We start from the raw sequence: 22,701 nt of genomic DNA on the forward strand, positions 1-22,701 counted from the left end.
AAGATATCCAATTCAATCTTGCGTAGCAACAGCAGTTAAGGTGGCCCCACAGCTCACACCCTGCCCTCTCCTTTTTGTGCTGCCATTTTCTTTCAAGAAAAAATACGCAATCACTTTGCAATTCCCTTGTAACTAAGCCTCAGCATAAATTAGCATGCATGGATCAGAATTCCAGCAACACACACAGTCAATCTCTGAAGCGAGAAAGGTAGCTGAAAATAAGCAACACCTTTCTCTTCTTGTCAGGAACATAATTTAGGCAGATTACTGCAACTAAAGTCTTGAATTTGAACGTTTAATGTTTCCAACTAACTTACCACTTCCAGAAAGAAGTCAACGTGAGGCCTTTTATGTACAAAAAATCTGATTGGTTGTCTGTCAACTAGCACCTGAATAAAAAAAGCATCATTAAATAATAGTCCATATATAAAACTCATGTTATGATTAATGATCACAGCCAAATGATCTCCTGGCCAAACTCAAAATCCATTAATGAAGTCTATTTTCCAGTAGTAATTAATTCCATTTATTACAATTAAAATTTAATGTCACACACACAAAAACAACTTTAAAAAAAGTAAATCTGTTCACCTAGAGATCTCATTAAGAGGAATAGTTCTAGTACTATGGTCAAGCATGAAAGAAAATGGTATTGCTATTGCCCAATACTCATGTCCCACTTGTGTTGTCCACATGTTAACATTCCTTACTAAATGGATCTTTCACCTCGTTTATTGTACCTGAAGGTTCTTTAGTAACTTGTCAGTTTCTTTGTTGAACTAAATTAAGGCGCCTGTTGCAATCAAAAGCGCTTGAACAATTGGTTGGGAAGAAAGCCTAACTGTAAGAAAGACGACTGCGCCTCCTTTTCAAGAGCAATGGTCTTTGCTCACCCTCTCGTCAACTCAAGATTTTTTACAAGCAACCATCCTTAGCCCTCTTCCCTGCTTAACCTACTCTCTTTTCTTTTGCACTTCACCCTAATACTCAGAGTTTCCTTTTCCGAACCTTTTCACATCTGTAATTCCATCTCCATTCTATGCAAAATCTATCTCAAACCATAATATGTAACGTCCGAGCTCCTCAAAAATAGTCCATATATAGGACTACACAAAGAACAGCTGATCTAGAAGAATACTTGGAAGATTTCAAAATATTTCTCGGAGGTTAATAATTTGATATCTAATACCCATCTTATTAAAAGTATCACTTGTCCACTTCATACAAATACTAAATTCCTGTAATACTTTGGTCAATTATTCGTGTCTACACAAAAGTATCTTTCTTCTTTGCTCATGCAGATCGAGGACAGGAAACATTTGTGTTTAACATTCAAATTGAAACCAGTAGACCATTAATTCTCAACACAAAATACTTCCTGTCCTCCAAGTATTTATTCATGTGTGTATATTTATATCATGGTATATGGACACACTTCAAGTTCAAGTTCAAGTTCAAGTGAGTTTATTGTCATGTGTCCCTGTATAGGACAATGAAATTCTTGCTTTGCTTAAGCACACAGAAAATAGTAGGCATTTACTACAAAACAGATAAATGTGTCCATATACCATGATACTGTTTTGATACCACTTATCTGTTTTGTAGTAAATGCCTACTATGTTCTGTGTGCTGAAGCAAAGCAAGAATTTCATTGTCCCATACAGGGACACATGACAATAAACTCACTTGAACTTGAAAAAAAAACCCCAATTGATCTCCAAATATGGTGATAACTCATCAACAGTTTCAGATTTTGAAACAGCACAACACTTTCTGTAAGTAACTACATTTTACAGCTCTTTTCCTACACTTAATGACTTATTGCATTACTACAATTCCCGAGTATAAATTACTATTCAAAAATTAGCTTCTATTTAGTAAGAATATTTAATCCAGGATAAAACAATTTCAGATTTTTAGGGAGTCCGGGGGAAAGAATTAATTAGCTTTCAGAGTCAGAGTAATACAGTGCCTTCGGCCCAACTTGCCCATGCCAACCAACATGCCCACCTACACTAGTCCCGCCTGCCTGATTTTGGCCCATAATTCCTCTAAACCTATCCATGTACCTTTCTAAATGCTTGTTAAAAGTTGCGATAGTACCTGCCTCAACTACCTCCTCCAGCAGCTTGTTCCATACACCCACCACCGTTTGTGTAAAAATGTTACCCCCTCAGGTTCCCATTAAATCTTTCGCCCATCACCATAAACCCATGTCGTCTAGTTCTCGATTGCTCTACTCTGGGCATGAGACTGAGTGTTTAACTGATCTATTCCTCTCATTTTTGCAACACTTTTTTAGTGATTGTGATCTAAACATTATGAAGTCATGGAGTCATACACACAGAAACAAGCCCTTCGGCCCAACTTGTCCATGCCGACCAAGATGCCCTGTACTTGCTATTGGTCTGTATCCCTCTATACCTTTCTTATCCATGTACTTGACCAATAGGAATGCAGAATAAACTAACAATGGCTGTGAAGGGGAAAACTTCAGACAGCAAGATTAGGTAGATGGTAGAGATATAATTGCGCAGAAAATAGCGAAGGCAATTTAATTCAGAAAAGTGATTCAACAATTCTGAATCTGAGGTCGTTATGCTGTAACATAAATTAAATATAACACAAATTATGAATCAGGGAACAATATTTGCATTACATGGGCCAAATTGGTTAAAATGTGATTTTGACTGAGAATGTTTCCATGTACCCAGCCCGGAGTAATCAGGCACCAATATACAGTTGCTAATTTAACTGCAGGTAGCCATTGAATTGACAAGCAACAGCTTTTATTGACACTTGTGCAATATTACTCCATTAAACAATGTAACATATAGCCTTTAAGATGTTTATCTTGCAATAACAAAAATAAACTTAAAGCTATTAAAAGACTTTCATTTGAGAAATCCCGTGGGAAAAATATCCATTATGTAGCAATGTTACAAAATTTTGAGATTTTAAAAATCAAGTCTGCAATTTATCCCATCAGATAAAGCATAAAAATAAGTTTCATTTGACACCTAATTCACTTTCATATCTCAAGTATTTAAAAAGTTATGGCCATTTTCATACTCGGAAATTAGCATCTTGTTCCCTATTGATTTTCTATGGACATAACAAAAAAGCTGTGATCGTGAACAGTCAAAAGCCCATAACTTTCTTAAAAATTAAGAGAACTGAATGAAATTTTCAGTTATCATAGATTGAAGCATTCTGAAACAAATATAAAATAATCTTACTTGGATGACCTGAAATTAAAGCATATAATTAGTTAGTTACCTAATTGTAGCTAATTTCAGACTTCAATTACTAGATCTAAACATCTATCCATTTCTTATAAATGATTAACATTTTTAAATAGCCTAAATGTCCAAATAATATTCACAAATAATTCACAATAAAACATGATTTTTAAATCTCATTTACATTAATTTATAGGCCAAATGGAAGGAATTCAGTGTTCAATTGCTGTAAATAAATGCCCATTTAAATCAGCTTTCCAGTGGGTCCCTGTGAACGCGCTGGTTTAGAACGTTCACATTGCGGTAGATTTGTGCCCCCAAATGCCCAGAAAAATACTGCGGGATATAATGGGCCCAAAATGAGCTACTCGCAATATTGAACTTTGTATAAAGGGATCTTAAGAAGCCCTTTTTAATGTAAAAATATACAGCCGACCTTCAGTTGTCTGCTTTATGAGACCCTGCGGTTGCTGGTGGTCGCGGGTTTATAGATTGATTTTTAAACTACTATAACTATTATTCAAGGCCTTTAAAACTAATAATAGCTTTTGCGACGGGGTCTTTCAGCGATTTTTCGTTAATAATTTACTAGGCTGAACATCTTCGATTGGAACAGCCTAGAAAAAAATCGCGTTTTAAACCCGCCCCCCTCTAAACGGCGCCAAAATCGCGCACACCCGCAGCGACAGATTTTCAGCGACGCTTCAGGTAGGCTTTGCAACATACCTACATTATGAAAGTCTGAATTATCTAGCCCTGAATCCCCTTTCCACCACTGACACAATTGCCTTCATACACAATTTTCTGCAATACGAGCTTTCTTAGGAACATACCCATTTGTGTTATAGCAAACCCCAAATTATCTGAAACAAAACATTCTCAAATATCAAATAAAGACACAAAATGCTGGAGTAACTCAGTGGATCGGGCAGGATCTCGGGAGATCATGGATAGGTGACGTATTGGGTCAAGATCCTTCTTTATCTTAAGGGTCTCGACCCGAAACATCACCTATCCATGTTCTCAAGAGATGCTGCCTGACCCACTGTGTAACCAGCAATTTATGCCCTTTTTTGTAAACCAGCATCTGCAGTTCCTCTATTCTTAAATATTATATTTCTGAACTTGGGGCTGAATTCTTCAAGGCAATTGACTTTCCAAAGTTTTAAAATGTTGTACAACTAAAAAAAGGCAGGCAGCAGCAGCTTATGCTCTGCACATTAATATTTATTGTTGGTCCTTCCCATATCCAACTGTTGCAAGTGCTGTGGAATGTGGCCCCTTGTACTATTGCAGAAATAGAAAACACTGCAACCATTCAGCAGGTCAGGTAGCATATGTGGAGAAAAATAGAGATAATGTTTCAAGTCCAAAACCCTTCCTATACTGTCTTGTTTGCATCAAAATCTTATGTTTGAAATCAGGAAATAAGAATGGAATTTAGTTGGGGACATCCTTTGGGTATTCTGGCTCTCAGTTTTGTGCACGGTTGTTACCTGCCGACAAGAAAAATGCTCCCTTTGTTCAATAAAAATATCACACCATTCAAATGCTGCTACATTACTGCTAAATAGTTATATTATTAGCACAATAAACAAATTGCCAAGGGAACTCAGCAGATCAGGCAGTGTGTTGTGGCAGGAAATAGACAGAACTTTTTTGGGTTAGAACCCTTCCTCAGACGGATTGCAGCAGCTGCGGTTTTTTTTGTTAACTAGTTAGAGGGAATGCATTCTAGGCTATTAAAAGCTGCAAGTGAGGAAATTGGAGAAGCTCTTAGTACAGTTCTTTCCAATTCTTCATGATAAGTGCTAACTTGGTTGCACTGCTTAAAAGAGAAATGAGATCATTACTCAGTGGTGGATAAATTATTGAAATCCATTTTAAAGGGATAGTATAATAGTCATATAGTCAGTCATACAGCATGGAAACAGGCCCTTCAGCCCAACATGCCCATGCCGACCAATGTCCCACCTGCTCCTGTTTGACTCACATCCTTCTAAACTGCGAGGGCACAGATTAAGGTGGAAGACAAAAATTTTTTAAAGGGGTCTGAAGGGAAACTCTTTACACACAGAGGGTGGCGCATACATAGAATTAACAACCAGAGGAAGTGGTAAAGGTAGGTACAATTATGACATTTAAAATGACATTTAGATGGTAGATGGAACGGCCCCGGCATACCATGTGGGAGTATCGCATTAAGGTAACTTAGTTGGCATGGATGAGTTGGCTGATGGACCCGTTTCCGTGCTGTCTAACTATAACAATTACTCAATGGACCTTTTAAAAATCAGCTGTAATAATCTGTTACCACAGAGGGACCAATTCAGATACGAACTCGTCATAGAAACCATTAACTTTTCATGCAATTTTAAATTATCCTTCACAAGTGACTTAAAAACATTTCTCTAGAAATTAATGGAATCAAAAATCAAGCCAAACTAAAACATGGCAGTACAAAGCTAGTTTCTCATCAAAACTGGGGTGTACATACTCAGACATTAAAAAACAAAACTATTTATACAAACCTGCATCCATTTCTAATCGGATTAATTAATTTCTAATGAGGTAAATTGCCTCACCTTGAGCATGAAATCTGGTGGTGTTCCTGGCCTCACTGTTGGTTTCAAAACGCCATCATGATGCGAGTGTATTAATGTTTCATCCAAATCCAAAACAAGAATCTTCTTTTTCATTTGATCTGCAAAGAGTTGGGTGAAAGGAGGAAAAACTTCAGTCTAGAAAATAATATCCTTCAATCAATGACCACCAAGACATTTCATGATTGGATTCCTATAAAGTGTGATTCTGATTCTGATAATTAGTGCTGTTCTATACCCACCAGTGCTGGGACCCATGCGAATTATAATATATGCAAGTGACGAATGAGAATACAGAAGGCATGATCACTGAGCTCGCAGATGAAACGAAGATCGGTAGAGCTACTGATAATATAGATGATATACTTAGTCATATTGGTGTTGGTGAAATGGGCTAAAAAATGTCAGTCAAAGTTTAATCTAGATAAAATGTGTGGTATTGCATTTAGGAAGTATAGCAAGGTTTAGATATAGACCACAAATGGTAGGGCCTCGGCCCGAAGTGTCACCCATTCCTTTTCTCCAGAGATGCTGTCTGATCCGCTGAGTAGCTCCAGCATTTTTTTAATCTATCTTTGGTTTAAATCAGCATCTGCACTTCCTTCCTACACATGAATGGTAAGGCCTTGGGGAGTATTGAGAAACAGAGGAACCTCTATGTACAAGTCCAAAGATCCTTGAAGGTAGCAGCACAGGTAAATAATGTGCTTAACCAATCCCCTTCTACAGATACTCTCCTCCACCTAGCGGAGCTGGTCTTTACCCTTAATAACTTTTCGTTTGACTCCTCCCATTTCCTCCAAATACAAGGTGTAGCAATGAGCACGCGCATGGGCCCCAGCTATGCCTGCCTCTTTGTAGGGTATGTCGAACAATTCTTGTTCGAGACATACCAGGGCCCCATCCCTGACCTCTAACTCCACTACATCGATGATTGCATTGGTGCTACCTCCTGCACCCACACACAACTGACTGACTTCATCCGCTTCACCACTAACTTCCACCCAGAACTAAAATACACCTGGACTACCTCCGACACTTCCCTACCATTTCTTGACCGCACTATCTCCATTGCAGGTGATAGACATCTGACCGACATCCACTATAAACCCACTGAGTCCCAGGGCTATCTAGACTACACTTCTTCCCACCCTGCTTCCTGTAAGGACTCCATCACCTACTGCCAATTCCTCCGTCTACGCCACATCTGCTCCCAGGATGAGGTGTTCCACACCAGGGCATCGGAAATGTCCTCATTCTTCAGGGAACGGGGGTTCCCCTCCCTTACTATAGATGAGGCTCTCACCTGGGTCCCTTCAATACCCTGTAACACTGCTCTCTCGCCCCATCCCCCCACTCGTAACAAGGGCAGAGTCCCCCTAGTCCTCACCTTTCACCCCACTAGCTGTCACATACAACAAATAGTCCTCCATCATTTTTGCCACCTCCAACGTGACCCCACCACTCGCCCCATCTTCCCATCTCCCCCCCATCTGCTTTCCGCAAAGACCGCTCCCTCCGTAACTCCCTGGTCAATTCTTCCCTTCCCTCCCGCACCACCCCCTCCCCGGGCACTTTCCCTTGCAACCGCAAGAGATGCAACACTTGTCCCTTTATCTGCCCCCTCAACTCCATTCAAGGACCCAAGCAGTCGTTCCAGGTGCAAAAGAGGTTCACCTGCATCTCCTCCAACCTCATCTATTGCATCCGCTGCTCTAGATGTCAGCTGATCTACATCGGTGAGACCAAGCGTAGGCTTGGCGATCGTTTCGCCGAACACCTCTGCTCGGTCCGCATTAACCAACCTGATCTCCCTGTGGCTCAGCACTTCAACTCCCCCTCCCATTCCGAATCTGACCTTTCTGTCCTGGGCCTCCTCCATGGCCAGAGTGAGCACCACTGGAAATTGGAGGAGCTGCACCTCATATTCCGCTTGGGCAGTTTGCACCATAGCGGCATAAACATTGACTTCTCCAATTTCCGGTAGCCCTTGCTGTCTCCTCCCCTTCTCAGCTCTCCCTCAGCCCTCTGGCTCCTCCTCCTCTTCCTTTCTCCTTTCTTCTCCCCACCCCCCTCCACCCTACTTCAGTCTGAAGAAGGGTTTCGGCCCGAAACGTTGCCTATTTCCTTCGCTCCATAGATGCTGCTGCACCCGCTGAGTTTCTCCAGCATTTTTGTCTACCCATATCATTGCTGCCCTTCATTAGTCGAGGACAGTATTGAATACAAGAGCAGGAGGTTGTGTTCCAACTTTATGAAACATTGGTCATATCCCAGCTGGAGTACTGCATGCAGTTCTGCTCACTACACCTTAGCAACATAGAAAAATAGGTGCAGGAGTATGCAATTCGGCCCTTCGAGCCAGCACTGTCATTCAATATGATCATTCAGATTTATTTAGCCCCAAGAGCTAAATCTAACTCTCTCTTGAAAACATCCAGTGAATTGGCCTCCACTGCCTTCTGTGGCAGAGAATTCCACAGATTCACAACTCTCTGGCTGAAAATGTTTTTCCTCATCTCAGTCCTAAATGGCCAACCCCTTATTCATAAACTGTGACCCCTTGTCTGGACTCCCCCAACATCGGGAACATTTTTCCTGCATCTCGCCTGTCCAATCCTTTCAGAATTTTATATGTTTCTATAAGATTCCCTCTCATCTTTCTAAATTCCAGTGAATAGAAGTACGTTCCACCCATTCTTTCATCATATGTCAAAAGGAAAAACATGATAAGTGTGGGAGAGTGCAGAGGAGATTCACCAGAGTCTTAACCAAAAATTGACTGCTGAAGAACTCAGTGAGTCAGGCAGCATCTGTGGAAGAAAATACAGATGAATTTTTCATTCGGTACACTTCTTTAGACAAATGTTGCTCGAAATGGAGCATTTTCGTTATGACAAAAGACTCAACAGGCTAAGCCTTTTCTCTCTAACGTGGCAGAGATTAAGGGGTATAGATAGGGTAGACTGAAGGAAACCTTTTCACAAGAGGAAGATAAAACTAGGGAACACAAAGGGTAAGAAAGGTAGAAAGGATCTCAGAGAGGCCTCTCTCACCCAGAGAGTGTCGAGTACCTGGAGAAAATAAAGGAAGCAGGGTGGCTGACAGCTTTTAAATGTCTAGATGAACACAAATCACCTTGGCATAGAAGCCGAGCTCTCTAATCAGACTCAGCTTTATCTAGATCCTAATTCCCCGTGCATATTCCATAAATAATAGGATCCTATCTATATTCCAAAAATTCATATAACGAGAAAATTCAATTGACAGGAAACAAAAGTCTTCCATATCAAATCTCTCCTATCATGCAAACAAATATATCACACACACACAACATATTAAATGATTGGATAACATTCAAATAGTCGACATGAGCAATTAGTGTACAAATTTTGCAACTCTTGATCTCCTTATCATCCTCAATTTCCTTTAAATCATTAATTTTTATTCTACTTCACCCACAGTTACGATGTACTATCCTTGTACTTTTATCTGTGAACTTCCATAATTAGTCATCCGTGACCAATAAACTTTCGCTGATGAATAATCCACATTCTAATACCGTAGCGTGCCTCAAATTAATTTACTTATCCAGTTTTGCCCTTTCCCCATCTGTTCAGATTAATATATTCCTTTATTTTTGGGCTCCTGTTATATTGTAATGAAAAATAACAATAGCACAATCTTTCCCAACAGTCAAGATTCCAAGATAATACCAGGTTAAAAATCACACAATCAACCAACAGTCTGCTAACATTCACTCTCAGCACTCACATTAACAACCCAAGACCCTACAGAGAAAATAGAACAATACAAAATCATACAACGGAACAGGACTGGAGCAAGTTATTCAGCCCACAATGTTTGTGCTGAACATGATGCCAAAACAAACTGATCTCATCTGCCTGTACATGATCCACATCCTCTATTAACTGCCAATCAAAAAGCCTCTTAAACACCACTATCATATCTGGCTCCACCATCATCACCCCTGGCAGTGTGTTCAAGACCCCCCACTACTCTCTGTGCTGCCTCGCACATCTCCATTAAACTTTCCCTTTCACCTTATAACTATGCCCTGGTACTGGACATTTCCACCCTGGGATAAAGGTTCTGACTGTCCACTCTATCTATGCGTCTCAAAATGTTATATTCTTCATTCAAGTCTCCCCTCAACCTCCAACATTCCAGAGAAAACACGATGGAGGTCCCACCACAGAACCCTGCAGAACTCCACTGGTCACAGACCTCCAGGCAGAATATCTATCTTCTGCCACAACCCTCTGTCTACCATGAATAAACCAGTTCTGAATCCATATGAGCAAGTCATCACAAATCTTGTACATCTTAATCTTCTGGATCAAGCCACCATGAGGGGCCTTATGAAAAATCTTACTAAAATCTTACTAAAATCCATGTATACATCCACTGCCCTACCTTCATCAATCCCCTTTATGGAGACACGACCTGCTGCGTACAAAGCTGTGCTAGCTATCCCTAATTAGCCCATTCTCTTTCAATTCTCTCCAAGATACAGAAAATCTCAAATATGAACAGAAATTGCTGAAAATACTCAACAGTTCAGACAGCAACCATAGAGAAAGAAAAAAACTTTCAGATCACTCATGCTCACGGTGGTGCAGATGGAAGAAATGCTGCCTCAGTCCCAGAAACCCAGGTTTGATCTTGACCTCAGGTCCTGTCTGTGTGGAATTTGCATGATCTCCCTGTGACCACGTGGGTTTCTTCTGGGTGCTCACGTTTCCTCCCACATCCCAAGACATGCAGGTTTGAAGGCTAATTGGCCACTGTAAATCTGCATGGACTCAGTGGGCCAAATGGCTTTTTTCTATGCTGTATCTTTCAATTCAATTCATAAGACATGTTCAAAGCATATGGAAAATCAAAATTCTAAATGCGAGCAAACATATGATTTAACACCAAGCATTATGCAAATAAAGTACTCATCAAGTAATATTCAATCTCCGGAACAGACTGCCAACATATCCAATCCACATATTATTCAAACGTCACTCTCCTACACTCCCCAACTCAACTCTATGCTTCTTACAACTGAACTTGTGGACAAGTTCTGCTTGTGGCTGCCAATATGCAAGAGTCACAAGCTGTGCAGAAAACATACAGATTTTTTTAATGAAGTTTTGCATGTCTCAATCTGCAGACACATAAAAAGTTTTACTTGAGCTCGACAAACAGTATAACTGGATCACTGGATTAGTACTTACTTATTCTGATGCGGGAAAGAGGAGATAGAGGCAAAATGTCATAGCGCACTGTCTGGTATTGGATTATCTACAAGACAAAATTAGCAACATTAGTTAAGATGGATACCCCTGCTTTCATTTACTCATTCTTCCTGGTAATAATTGTGCTAGAACACCGTCACACACAGATTACCATGAGAAAAATCCAATAATACGTTGGAAGTCCTCAATGCAATCTAATTTTCAGACATGAAGGCCAAGCATCATTACGAGTCATGACAAGCAGACTGCAATCGGAGAATGCCCGAATGGCAAGCTGTGAAATTGTACGCATGTCTGCCGTTTTGCCCTCTGAATGGAGCTACATTTCCCATCATACCCTCTTCTTTTCAGGTAGTTATTAGATTAGGCCTCATGCCAATCAAATCCAATCCTGACCTATAAAAAATACACGTTGTCACCTCAGTGCCCAAGTCCCTCCACAGCCTGAGGGCCAAACCCAATGTCAATTTCTACAAAAAAACAAATCATGATTTAGTAGACAGGGGTGCTTAATCCTGGTCCAAGAGTCAGGTTCAAATTGGTTAGCCCATATGTTAGTGTACCTAACGGTTTGATTATGTTCCAAACGTGCATAACATACAACATGCCAGTAACTGACAGGCCACCAGTTTACAGCTGCTTCACTCTGCGTAACTACACTTACTTTAAATTTAGATAACATAACATAAATAGGAGCAGGGAGTAGGCCATGTGGCCTCGAGCCCATTCCGTCATTCAACAAGATCACAGCTGAGCAATATTAGATGGTCCAAAGCAGGATAGCAGAACAATCAATAAAAGTCCACATGGCTTAATCAAAACAGTGTAAGGCCAGAACTGACAACCCAATGTGGTTGAATGCAGAACCCACAGCAGTTCAATTTCAATAAAAATGCTTGCCATGTTGGCTTCTCTGTGCCAGAATATACCTTAAAAAATAGACCTGTCTGCCAATGCACATGCCGTCGGTTCAGCCAGATCATAAGGACACAAGGAACAAGTGTCGGTCACCTGCCACTTTAATCTCGTTCCATCATTCATCAGGATCATGACTGATATTTTCACAACTCAATTTTCCTGCACTAACCCCATATCGCAATTTCTTTAATATCCAAGGATTTATTGCGTTGTCACTCGAATGTACTGAGTCACCACTCCAACTCAAAACATTCTCCTCATTTCAATCTTAAATGGCTTGCTCCTTATACCAAACCTGTGCACTTGAGTTCTAGATTCCTCAGCCAGAGGAAACATCCTTTCTGCACCTAGCCTGTTCAGTCCTTCAATAATGTTTAAAAATTTAATGCAATTGCCTCTCATTCTCCTAAACAACAGTAAAATGTTTTAGCAGCAATCAGTACATTTCATACCATACAGCATTCTGCACTGACTTTGAACAGATGGTTTGAACCTCCATAGCAAGTTCAGAAGTTCAAATAAAATTAGGGGCTGCATGGTGGCGCAGCAGTAGAGTTGGTGCTTACTAGACCAGAGACCCGGGTTCAAACTTCGCTACGAGTGCTTGTCAGTACAGAGTTTGTACGATCTCCCTGCGACCTGCATAGGTTTTCTCTGAAATCTTCGGTTTCCTCCCACATTCCAAAGACATACAGGCTTGTAGGTTAATTGGCTTGGTACAAGTGTAAAAATTGTCCCGAGTGTAGGATAGTGATAGGATGTGGGGATCGCTGGTCGGTGCGGACTTGGTGGGCTGAAGGGCCTGTTTCTACGCTGCATCTCGAAACTAAACTAAACTAAATTGGTCAAAATAGTGTAGGCAGCATAACATCTACATGCTTTCAGTACATTGCGAGAGGAAAGGCAATGCACCATTTATATCACTGCAAAGATTAACAATCCCTCAGTCACGACTATACATTTCAGATGCAAGTTACTGGTTCTTCTTTAAAAATGTTTTCACTGGGGACCTCTGATAGAAGGTCTTCTGATCACTTCAAACGTTGAAATGCAATTTACTCTGTTCCATTCATTCTGCCTGCAGCAAATAAACTTTGAATGTAACTCTCAGAAAGTGGAAGTATAATGGTAAATTATTTCAGCATGACACATACTGCAACAGAATGAAGCAGAATTCTATTTATCCCTCTTTTTTCCCCTCCTTCCAATGTTGAATTGTTTCTCAGAAGTGTGCACTACAAAATGCTACCTCTGTTGAGGCATTATTATTCCTACATTACTTCCAGCATGACTTAGAACATAGAGCACAGGGCAGGAATGGGCCATTTGGTCTACAATGTTTGTGTTAAAAATGATGCTAAATTAAACTGATCTCATCTGCCTGTATGTGATCCATATACCTTTAATCCTTGCACTTCCATGTGCCTATCTAGAAAGTTGGATCCCGAAGGATAACGCCGTTCAATTCTGTATTCAGAGTCACCATCCATTTAAAACAGAAAAAAGTGATTTTACACAGCTGCAATATAAAAAATACACTTCTGGATAAGTTTGTGTCACTTTGGAAATTCAACAAGGCGCTTCCTGGCATGCTGTCATTATTGATCCTGATTCAATCTCTGCATAAATAACCAACTAATAACCGAGCTACCAATGCAATATTCCCTAAGCAGCATTCCATGGGATTGTGATCAACGTTGTTACACTGGGCACAACCTGGTCTTCATGTGACCCCTATCAAATAGTCAATTTCTTTCATCTTGTGCCCTTCCCAAAAAAATACCAACGTGATTATCCACTTGCCCGATTCTTCTGCCCGACTGTACCACCTTGCAACTAAACCTCACTTATCTGTTTCTCCTCTGCCCTTTCTCCAACAATTTATTGCCAGTGGACTATAGCTCTTCCTCGTCTAGCAAACAGCAAGAACCTCCCCCTCCCCCCCCCCAAGATGTAAAAACAAATACAGGTGCACAACCTTTTATCCGAAAGCCTTGGGACCAGACACTTGTCGGATTTCGGAACTTTTCGGATTTCCGAATGGAAGATTTTTAGCGTAGATTAGGTAGGTAGCGCGGGCGGCTTGAACAGTCTGGAGCGGCTGCCTCCTCCCCGGAGACCGGGGAATCATTGTAAATCATTGCTTAAATGTTAGTCAGTTAGTTTGGAGGGATTTTATGTGGTGGGGGGGGGGGGGGGGGGGTGAAGGAGAAAACTTTAATTTTTAGTCCCCTACCTGGTCGGAGAGGCGGGGAGCGGGCAATGCCTTACCGGGTCGCCGTGCAGTAAGCTCCGGAGCGCTGTGGCCGCCGACTCCCAACATCGCGGAGCTGGGGGCTGCGGGCGTCCGGCCGCGAGCGGCGCCGGTTGGAGCTCCGATCCCGGCAACTCTACCCCTGGCTGCACGGCGCTCCAAATCCAGCGCCTCCCGCGGCCCGCGGCCGGGAGCCCGCAGCCCCAGCTCCGCGATGTTGGGAGTCGGCGGCGTCGCAGCGCTGGGATACCAGCGGGGAGCGGGCAATGCCTTACCGGGTCGCCGTGCGGTAAGCTCCGGAGCACTGTGGCCGCCGACACACAACATCGCGGAGCAGGGGCTGCGGGCGTCCCGGTAAGGCATTGGCCGCTCCCCGCCTCTCCGACGAGGTAGGGGACTAAGAATTAAAGTTTCCCCCTTCACATAAAAGCCCTCCAAACTAACTGACTAACATTTAAGCAATGATTTACAGATGTTTAAGTGTCTCCCCGGTCTCCGGGGAGGACGCAGCCGCTACAGTAGTACAGACCTGGGTTGACCGTGGGTCGTTTCGGGTCAAGTTTGGCGCCAAACGCGAGCTTTGGTGTGCAGACGACATCCTGGAAAAAATGTCCGGTTTTCGGAGCTTTTCGGAACTCCGGATAAAAGGTTGTGCACCTGTACCAGAGAGCAGAGATTTAAGGTGACAGGGGTAAAGTTTAAAGGAGATGTGCGGGGCAGCTTTTCCTTTTACATGAAGTCGATAAGTGCCTGGAAAGTGCTGTCAAGGTTGATGTTTGGGCTAGATATGAAAGTGGCAGTTGAGATTTAGGATAGGCATATGGATGGACAGGGAATGAAGGGGTATGGATAATGCACAGAGAGATAAGAGATGGTTTGGCATCATGTTTGTCATGGACATTGTAGGCCGAAGGGCCTGTTCTTGTGTTGATCTTTGTTTGTTTTAATGCTGCACCCCACCCCCCCCAATCTTCTATTCGCCCAATAGTCTTCCCCCACCACATCATCTAATTATTCTCCCCCCTTCTGTCAGGCAGACGATACAAACGCTTGAAAGCTGGTACCTCCAGTTTCGAGAACAGCTACTTTTCCACAGTTATCAAACTCTTAAGCAGGTTGGAAACAAGTCGTTCGGCACAATTTGCCCACACCAACCAACATGTTGCAGCTACACTAGTCCCACTTGCCTGCACTTGGTCCATATCCCTCTAACCTGTCCTATCCATGTATCTGTCTAACTGTGTATAGGGATAGGAGAGCCACTTCTATGTAGAATCAACAATCATGTCTGGTTGGAGAAGGCAATTGGTTTGCTTATTGCAATTGCCACATCAGTCTCCACAGTATTTTACTGTGAACCCCATCATGTTACAAATGACCACAGATTCTGGGAAAAAAGTGCTAAAGAAACTCAGTGGGTGAGGCAGCATCTATGGAAATAGGCAATGTTTCGGGCCAAAACCCTTCTTCAGACTGATGTAGGGTGGGGGGGCGGGAAGAAGAAAGGAAGCGGAGGAGCCAGAGGGCTGAGGGAGAGCTGAGAAGGGGAGGAGACAGCAAGTGCTACCAGAAATTGGAGAAGTCAATGTTCAAGCCACTGGGGTGCAGACTGCCCAAGCGGAATACAAGGTGCTGCTCCTTCAATTTCCAGTGGTGCTCACTCTGGCCATGGAGGCGGTCCAGGACAGAAAGGTCGAATTCGGAATGGGAGGGGAAGTGCTGAGCCACAGGGAGATCAGGTTGGTTAATACGGACCAAGCGGAGGTGTTCAGCGAAACGATCGCCAAGCCTACGCTTGGTCTCACTGATGTTGATCAGCATCTAGAGCAGCGGATTCAACAGAAGAGTTTGGAGGAGGTGCAGGTGAACCTATGTCGCACCTGGAATGACTGCTTGGTCCTTGAATGGAGTCGAGGAGGGAGGTAAAACGACAAGCGTAACATATCCTGTGGTTGCATGGGAAAGTGCCCGGGGAGGGGGTGGTGCGAGTGCTAAGGGAAGAATTGACCAGGGTGTTACGGAGGGAGCGGTCTTTGTGGAAAGCAGACAGGGGGGGGAGATGGGAAGATGTGGCGAGTGGTGGGGTCACGTTGGAGGTGGCGAAAATGACGGAGGACTATTTGTTGTATGTGACGGCTAGTGGGGTGGAAGGTGACGACTAGGGGGACTCTGCCTTTGTTCCGAGTGGGGGGGATGGGGAGAGAGAGCAGTGTTGCGGGGTATTGAAGAGACCATGGTGAGAGCCTCATCTATAGTAGGGGAGGGGAACCCCCGTTCCCTGAAGAATGAGGACATTTCCGATGCCCTGCTGTGGAACACCTCATCCTGGGAGCAGAGCGGCGTAGACAGAGGAATTGGGAGTAGGGGATGGAGCACCGCAGGAGATGCTACACTTGTCGCTTTACCTCCCCCCTCGACTCCATTCAAGGACCCAAGTAGTTGTTCCAGGTGCGACAGAGGTTCACCTGCACCTCCTCCAACTTCATCTATTGCATCCGCTGCTCTAGTTGTCAGCTGATTTACATCGGTGAGACCAAGCGTAGGCTTGGCGATTGTTTCGCCAAACACCTCCGCTCGGTCCGCATTAACCAACCTGATCTCCCTGTGGCTCAGCACTTCAACTCCCCCTCCCATTCCGAATCCGACCCCAGTACAGGATACTGAGTTGGATGATCAGCCATGATCATATTGAATGGCAGTGCAGGCTCGAAGGGCCGAATGGCCTATTCCTGCACCTAATTTCTATGTTTTCTATGTTTCAATGTTTCTGTCCTGGGCCTCCTCTATGGCCAGAGTGAACACCACCGGAAATTGGAGGAGCAGCAACTTATATTACGCTTGGGCAGTCTGCACCCCAGCGGCTTGAACATTGACTTCTCCAATTTCTGGTAGCCTTTGCTGTCTCCTCCCCTTCTCAGCTCTCTCTCAGCCGTCTGGCTCCTCCTCTTCCATTCTTCTTCCCCCCCGCCCCCCTACATCAGTCTGAAGAAGGGTTTCGGCCCAAAACGTTGCCTATTTCCTTCGCTCCATGCTGCCTCACCCGTTGAGTTTCTCCAGCACTTTTGTCTACCTTCGATTTTCCAGCATCTGCAGTTACTTCTTGAACAGATTCTGGGATATTGATCCTTGCCACCTCAATCGTTGAGCTACCTGCAAGTAGCAGCAGCTTTGGCAAAGTGAATGTGCCTTGCAGCATTTTAAAAGCACGCTGGCAGTGAGCTAAATTTAGACTCGCAGCAATTAGAGGAGTAAGTGGCTCCTGCAGCAGGAGAGGCTGAGGGAGCATATTCTTTATTTCAAGAAAAACAATGGACGAGGAAGAAAAAGTATATTAAAAGGGTAAATGGGACATTTAACAGTATAATATCTGATGATTTACATCCATGCAAAGTCACCATGCAAAGAGCGGAGGTGCAGAACCTGGCGGACACGTGCTCAAGTAACAACTTGTCACTAAACACCTCCAAGACCAAGGAGCTGATTATCGACTTCAGGAGGACATAATGGGGAATACGCCCCAATCTCCATCTACGGGGACAGTGTGGAGAGAGTGTCCAGCTTTTAGTTTCTGGGCACACACATCTCAGAGGACCTCGCATGGTCCACCAACACCGCTGCGATGGTCAAGGAGGCACAGCAACGACTGCTCTTCCTGAGAACATTGAAAAAGACTGGTCTGCCCCAACAGCTGCTGACAACCTTCTACCGCTGCACCACAGAGAGCATACTAACGTATGGCATCTCTGTGGGGTATCTCAGCTGCACGGAGGCGGAGAGGAGAGCTCTTCAGCGCGTCGTCCACAGAGTGCAGAAGATTATTGGGACACAGCTACGAGCCTTGGAGGGCATCTACTACACATGGTGCCTCAGGAAGGCCGTCAGCATCCACAAAGACTCCTCACACCCTTGTAATGGACTGTTCGAACTCCTACCTTCCGGCAGATGTTACAAGGCCTTCTACGCCCGCACCTCCAGACTCTGGAACAGCTTCATCCCCAGAGCTATAGCGGCTCTGAACCGGCCCTGCTGAGTGCTGCCCCCCCCCCATGAACTGTCTCCCTTTGATGGTCACATCGCACATTGACCCGGCACAGACACATTTGCACTTTAGACTGTTTTGACTGTTTTACTGTTCTTTTTATAAATCATGTTTCTCGGGGTATCTAAATCTAAATCTAAATCGAAACAAAAAAATCCAGCAATTCAAACCAAAAATGAAACAAATTAACATTGGATAGAGATTACATTTTCTTGCCCAATCCACACGATTTGGGTGTCCTAATGTGCAACTCCAATTATTTAAAAGTATGTTATATTAGGATCTCACAATGCCAATTTATGAACATCTTCCTCAGTTGCTGAACTAAAATTCCCAAATTAAATTTAGATTTCACCTTTCTATAAAAAATCTGACACATGTACATCCGCCTACATTTGCTCCTGATGTTGGGGAAGTCCAGGACAAGGGGTCACAGCTTAAGGATAAGGGGGAAATCCTTTAAAACCGAAATGAGAGGAACTTTTTTCACACAGAGAGTGGTGAATCTCTGGAACTCTCTGCCACAGAGGGTAGTCGAGGCCAGTTCATTGGCTATATTTAAGAGGGAGTTAGATGTGGCCCTTGTGGCTAAAGGGATCAGAGGGTATGGAGAGAAGGCAGGTACGGGATACTGAGTTGGATGATCAGCCATGATCATATTGAATGGCGGTGCAGGCTCGAAGGGCCGAATGGCCTACTCCTGCACCTAATTTCTATGTTACATCATTCCCCATATGTTTCCCCCCCCCACCAGATCCCCCTCCACCCCCACACTCACCCCACCCCCACACTCACCCCCACCCCCACCCCCACACTCACCCCCACCCTCACCCCCACCCTCACCCCCACCCCCACACTCACCCTCACCCCCACCCCCACACTCACCCCCACCCTCACCCCCACCCCCACACTCACCCCCACCCCCACCCCCACTCACCGAGCGGACGTGCCTCCGCGCCGCCTCCACACAAACGCTCCAAACCTTCACCGTGAACGACACGAAGCTGCGGAGACCCATCAGGAAATACTTGCTGAGCATCGTGGGCCGGCCCCGGGCCGCGGCTGTGACTGTGACTGAGGCCGGGCAGCGGGGACCGGGATCGGCTCAGACCCAGACTCCGGGAGCGGCTCAGACCCAGACTCCGGGAGCGGCTCAGACCCAGACTCCGGGAGCGGGGACCGGGAGCGGCTCAGACCCAGGCTCAGGCTCCGGCCTCAGGTCCACTCGGCCTCGGGTCCGGGCCCCGCGCGCCCATCACCGCGTCGCCGCCGCCATCTTCACCGCTCTTTAAAGGGCCCGCGCGCTCTTAAAGGCAACGTCCTCGTCACTGAGCCGACCGGCTCGAGCCTCACCAACTGATCTCAGACAGCGCGCGACAAGAGGGGGAGGGGGAGGGGGAGGGGCAGGGGGGAGGGACAAGGGGCAGGGGGAGGGGCAGGGGGAGGGGGGAAGGTGGAGGGGCAGGGGGGCGGGGGAGGGGGAGGGGCAGGGGCAGGGGAGGGGGAGGGGGCGGGGCAGGGGGGAGGGGGAGGGGCAGGGGCAGGGGAGGGGGAGGGGGAGGGGGGAGAGTTTGCTGCACCGTCCAATGAAGTCAGCTGATGATGAAGATGCTCTCCAAAAGGATCTCTACTATGGTTGAGTGGTCACAACAATGGGACATGCAGTTCAACCCTTCCAAATGTGAAACCATGCGTGTCTCCAGAAAGAGGAATCCAGGTGAAACATCTTACAATATACTTGGTGCCACCCTTGAAGAATCCAAACAAACCAAGTATTTTGGCATCAAATTGCAGAATGATCTGCGTTGGAATGGTCAGACTCATCATGCAACGGTGAAAGCAACAGGTGTCCTAAACTTTCTGAGGCGCAACTTTCATCATTGTTCAACTTCTGTCAAGGAGAAGCTATACTTCACCCTCGTTAAACCTCATTTGGACTACGCAGTTGCAGCATGGGATCCATATACAAATAAAAACAATTCTTCCATCGAACGTGTCCAAAGACAGGCAGCTCGATTTGTTACTAACACCTATGAGAGAGAAGCGAGTGTCACCAAACTTCTGAATTCTCTGGGGTGGAACCCTCTCCAAGACAGACGTGAAGCTCACCGTTTGACCTGTTTTTACAAAATGTTAAATGGTCAGCTCGACATAGATTACAAGACCTACACCAAACCCAAACCAATTAGCAGACGAGGGCATTCGATCCAATTTGTGATCCCAGCTACAAAGACAGATGTGTACAGCAATTCGTTCTTCCCACGCACAATTAAAGCATGGAATAATCTCCACCCAACTATAGTTATCCAACCAGATGCAACTAAATTTAAAGTAGCTCTTTCTTCCCAATAACCCTTTCTGGCTTAAGCCCTCCCTTCACCACATCCGGTTTAAATTCCATTTGGAATATTTTGGAGGACCAAGTAACCAAGAACCAAGAGGGGGCTGGGATACGCAATGGGGGGGCTGGGATACGCAATGGGGGGGGGGGGGGGAGAGGGGGCTGGGATGGGCAAGGAGGGGGGGAGGGGGCTGGGATGGGCAATGGGGGGGGGGGGGGAGGCAGGGCATGATCCAGCGGGACGACAGGGGGAGTGCGAGGTGGGACAGGGCAGGGCAAAATCATCCTACATCCCGTAAACTTTTCATAATTGCTCAACATCACGAGTGGTGGAGGTTGACGGGAGACCTGATAGAAATACTTAAATTATGAGGCATAGTTAGAATGGACAGTGAGAGCCTTTTACCTAGGATATAAATATCAGATATTACAGGGATTAGCTATAAGGTGAGAGGGTCAACTCGTGCTGGCCAAGCTGAAAAATATCACTAACCCCTTGCTGGACCCTCCACAGTTTGCATACCGATCAAATAGATCAGTGGATGACAGTCAACCTAGGCCTGCACTCTGTCCGCCAGCACCTAGACCGCCAGGGGACCGATGCATGGATTTTGTTTGTTGATTTTAGCTCTGCATTCAACACCATTGTGCCAGAGCTACTACACTCCAAACTTTCCAAATTTACTGTGACTGAACCCCTCTGTCAGTGGATCACCAGCTTCCTAACAGACAGGAAGCAGCATGTCAGGCTGGGAAAGCACATCTCGGACCCGCAAACCCTCAGCACAGGAGCACCGCAAGGCAAAGATGATAGAGCGGAGCAAGGTGGTCCAATGCAAAATCCAATGGACTGACGTGTAGTACGCAATTGAGCGTAACCTCCGCCATTTTGGGAAACCTAACCTGACTTCCGTTATGCTCTTGCAGTGTAATCAGCGTTGCGGGGGAACAGTATGTGTGAGCGATATAGCTCATCTACCAAATTCATCTCGAGAGAAGAAGGCATTATGTAAAGAACATTGACTAATGCAATGTCACTAAAATCTGCGGAGTGGCAAAACTGAGATACTTTAAAGGGTATTAATGACGGGGAGAAACTGTGCAGTAATGTGTCTAAATCAGGGAGTATACATTTATTTTTTGACAAAAGGGAGAAATGTTTCAGCAAAGAAAGAGATTACATGAGTGAATAATTTAATGACTTCATACTTTGCCACATTGAAACTTAAATAAATCCAATTAACAGTGTAAGGTAACAGTTTAGGGAATATATATATATAAAACTTCATCTTATTTCTCCTATTTCTCTTCATCTTATTTCTCATGATGTACATAAACCATAAAGACAATTATATTTACATAAACATATATTCATAATTATATCTCTTACTCAGAGTCCCTCTTCGCTGCGCAGGACAAGAGGATTTTCCCATCGATGAAAAATAAAAGAGTTATTAGTGTTTAAAAAATGTTGAGATTCTCTCTCCTGAAGGCCATGCCCCTTCCAGAGGGACTATAAAACCCAGAAGTGTTGAGTGCCTCAGTCAGTCTCTGCAAGAAGAGGGGGCGAGGGGGTCATGTCTCTCAGTCTGAGCTGTGAATAACACTGAACACATGTCTACTAAACTGAGTTTTACTGACCCACACTCCAAAGACATATGGGTTTGTAGGTTAATTGCCTTTGGTAATTCGGTAATTGTAAACCTGTCCCTAGTGTGTGGGATAGAGCTAGTGTACAGGGTGATAGCTGGGTGGTACGGACTCGGTGGGCCGAAGGGCCTGTTTCCGTGCTGTATCTCTAAACTAACTAAAAAGATGTTTCCACTAGTGGGATAGTCTAGGACCAGAGGGCACAGCCTCAGAATTAAAGGACATTCCTTTAGGAAGGAGATGAGGAATTTCTTTAACCAGAGGGTGGTGAATCTGTGGGATTCATTGCCACAGACGGCAGTGGAGGCCACAAGTGAGTGGATATATTTAAGGCAGAGATAGATAGATTCTTGATTAGTATGTGTGTCAGGGTTTATGGGCAGGAGA

The 22,701-nt window shown here is 44.6% G+C and overlaps 1 protein-coding gene across 2 annotated transcripts in view; it reads right to left on the reverse strand.

Annotated features, from left to right (window-relative positions):
• The window catches only part of ctdnep1 (CTD nuclear envelope phosphatase 1), a 46,577-nt gene extending 26,915 nt beyond the window's left edge, over nucleotides 1-19,662 (reverse strand). Inside the window, exons 1-5 of one of the 2 annotated variants that reach the window (XM_033048495.1) lie at nucleotides 19,534-19,662; nucleotides 19,261-19,436; nucleotides 11,092-11,158; nucleotides 5,828-5,946; nucleotides 318-389 (exon numbers count right to left, since the gene is read on the reverse strand). In XM_033048495.1, the coding sequence (XP_032904386.1) occupies nucleotides 318-389; nucleotides 5,828-5,946; nucleotides 11,092-11,158; nucleotides 19,261-19,362 (360 nt within the window). In that variant the 5' untranslated portion in view covers nucleotides 19,363-19,436; nucleotides 19,534-19,662. The remainder of the gene's footprint in view (nucleotides 1-317; nucleotides 390-5,827; nucleotides 5,947-11,091; nucleotides 11,159-19,260; nucleotides 19,437-19,533) is intronic. The other variant, XM_033048494.1, reaches the window with a different exon arrangement.
• Between the last annotated feature and the right edge of the window lie 3,039 nt (nucleotides 19,663-22,701).

The sequence above is a fragment of the Amblyraja radiata genome, chromosome 31, assembly GCF_010909765.2.
Source record: "Amblyraja radiata isolate CabotCenter1 chromosome 31, sAmbRad1.1.pri, whole genome shotgun sequence".
Taxonomy (NCBI): Eukaryota; Metazoa; Chordata; class Chondrichthyes; order Rajiformes; family Rajidae; genus Amblyraja; species Amblyraja radiata.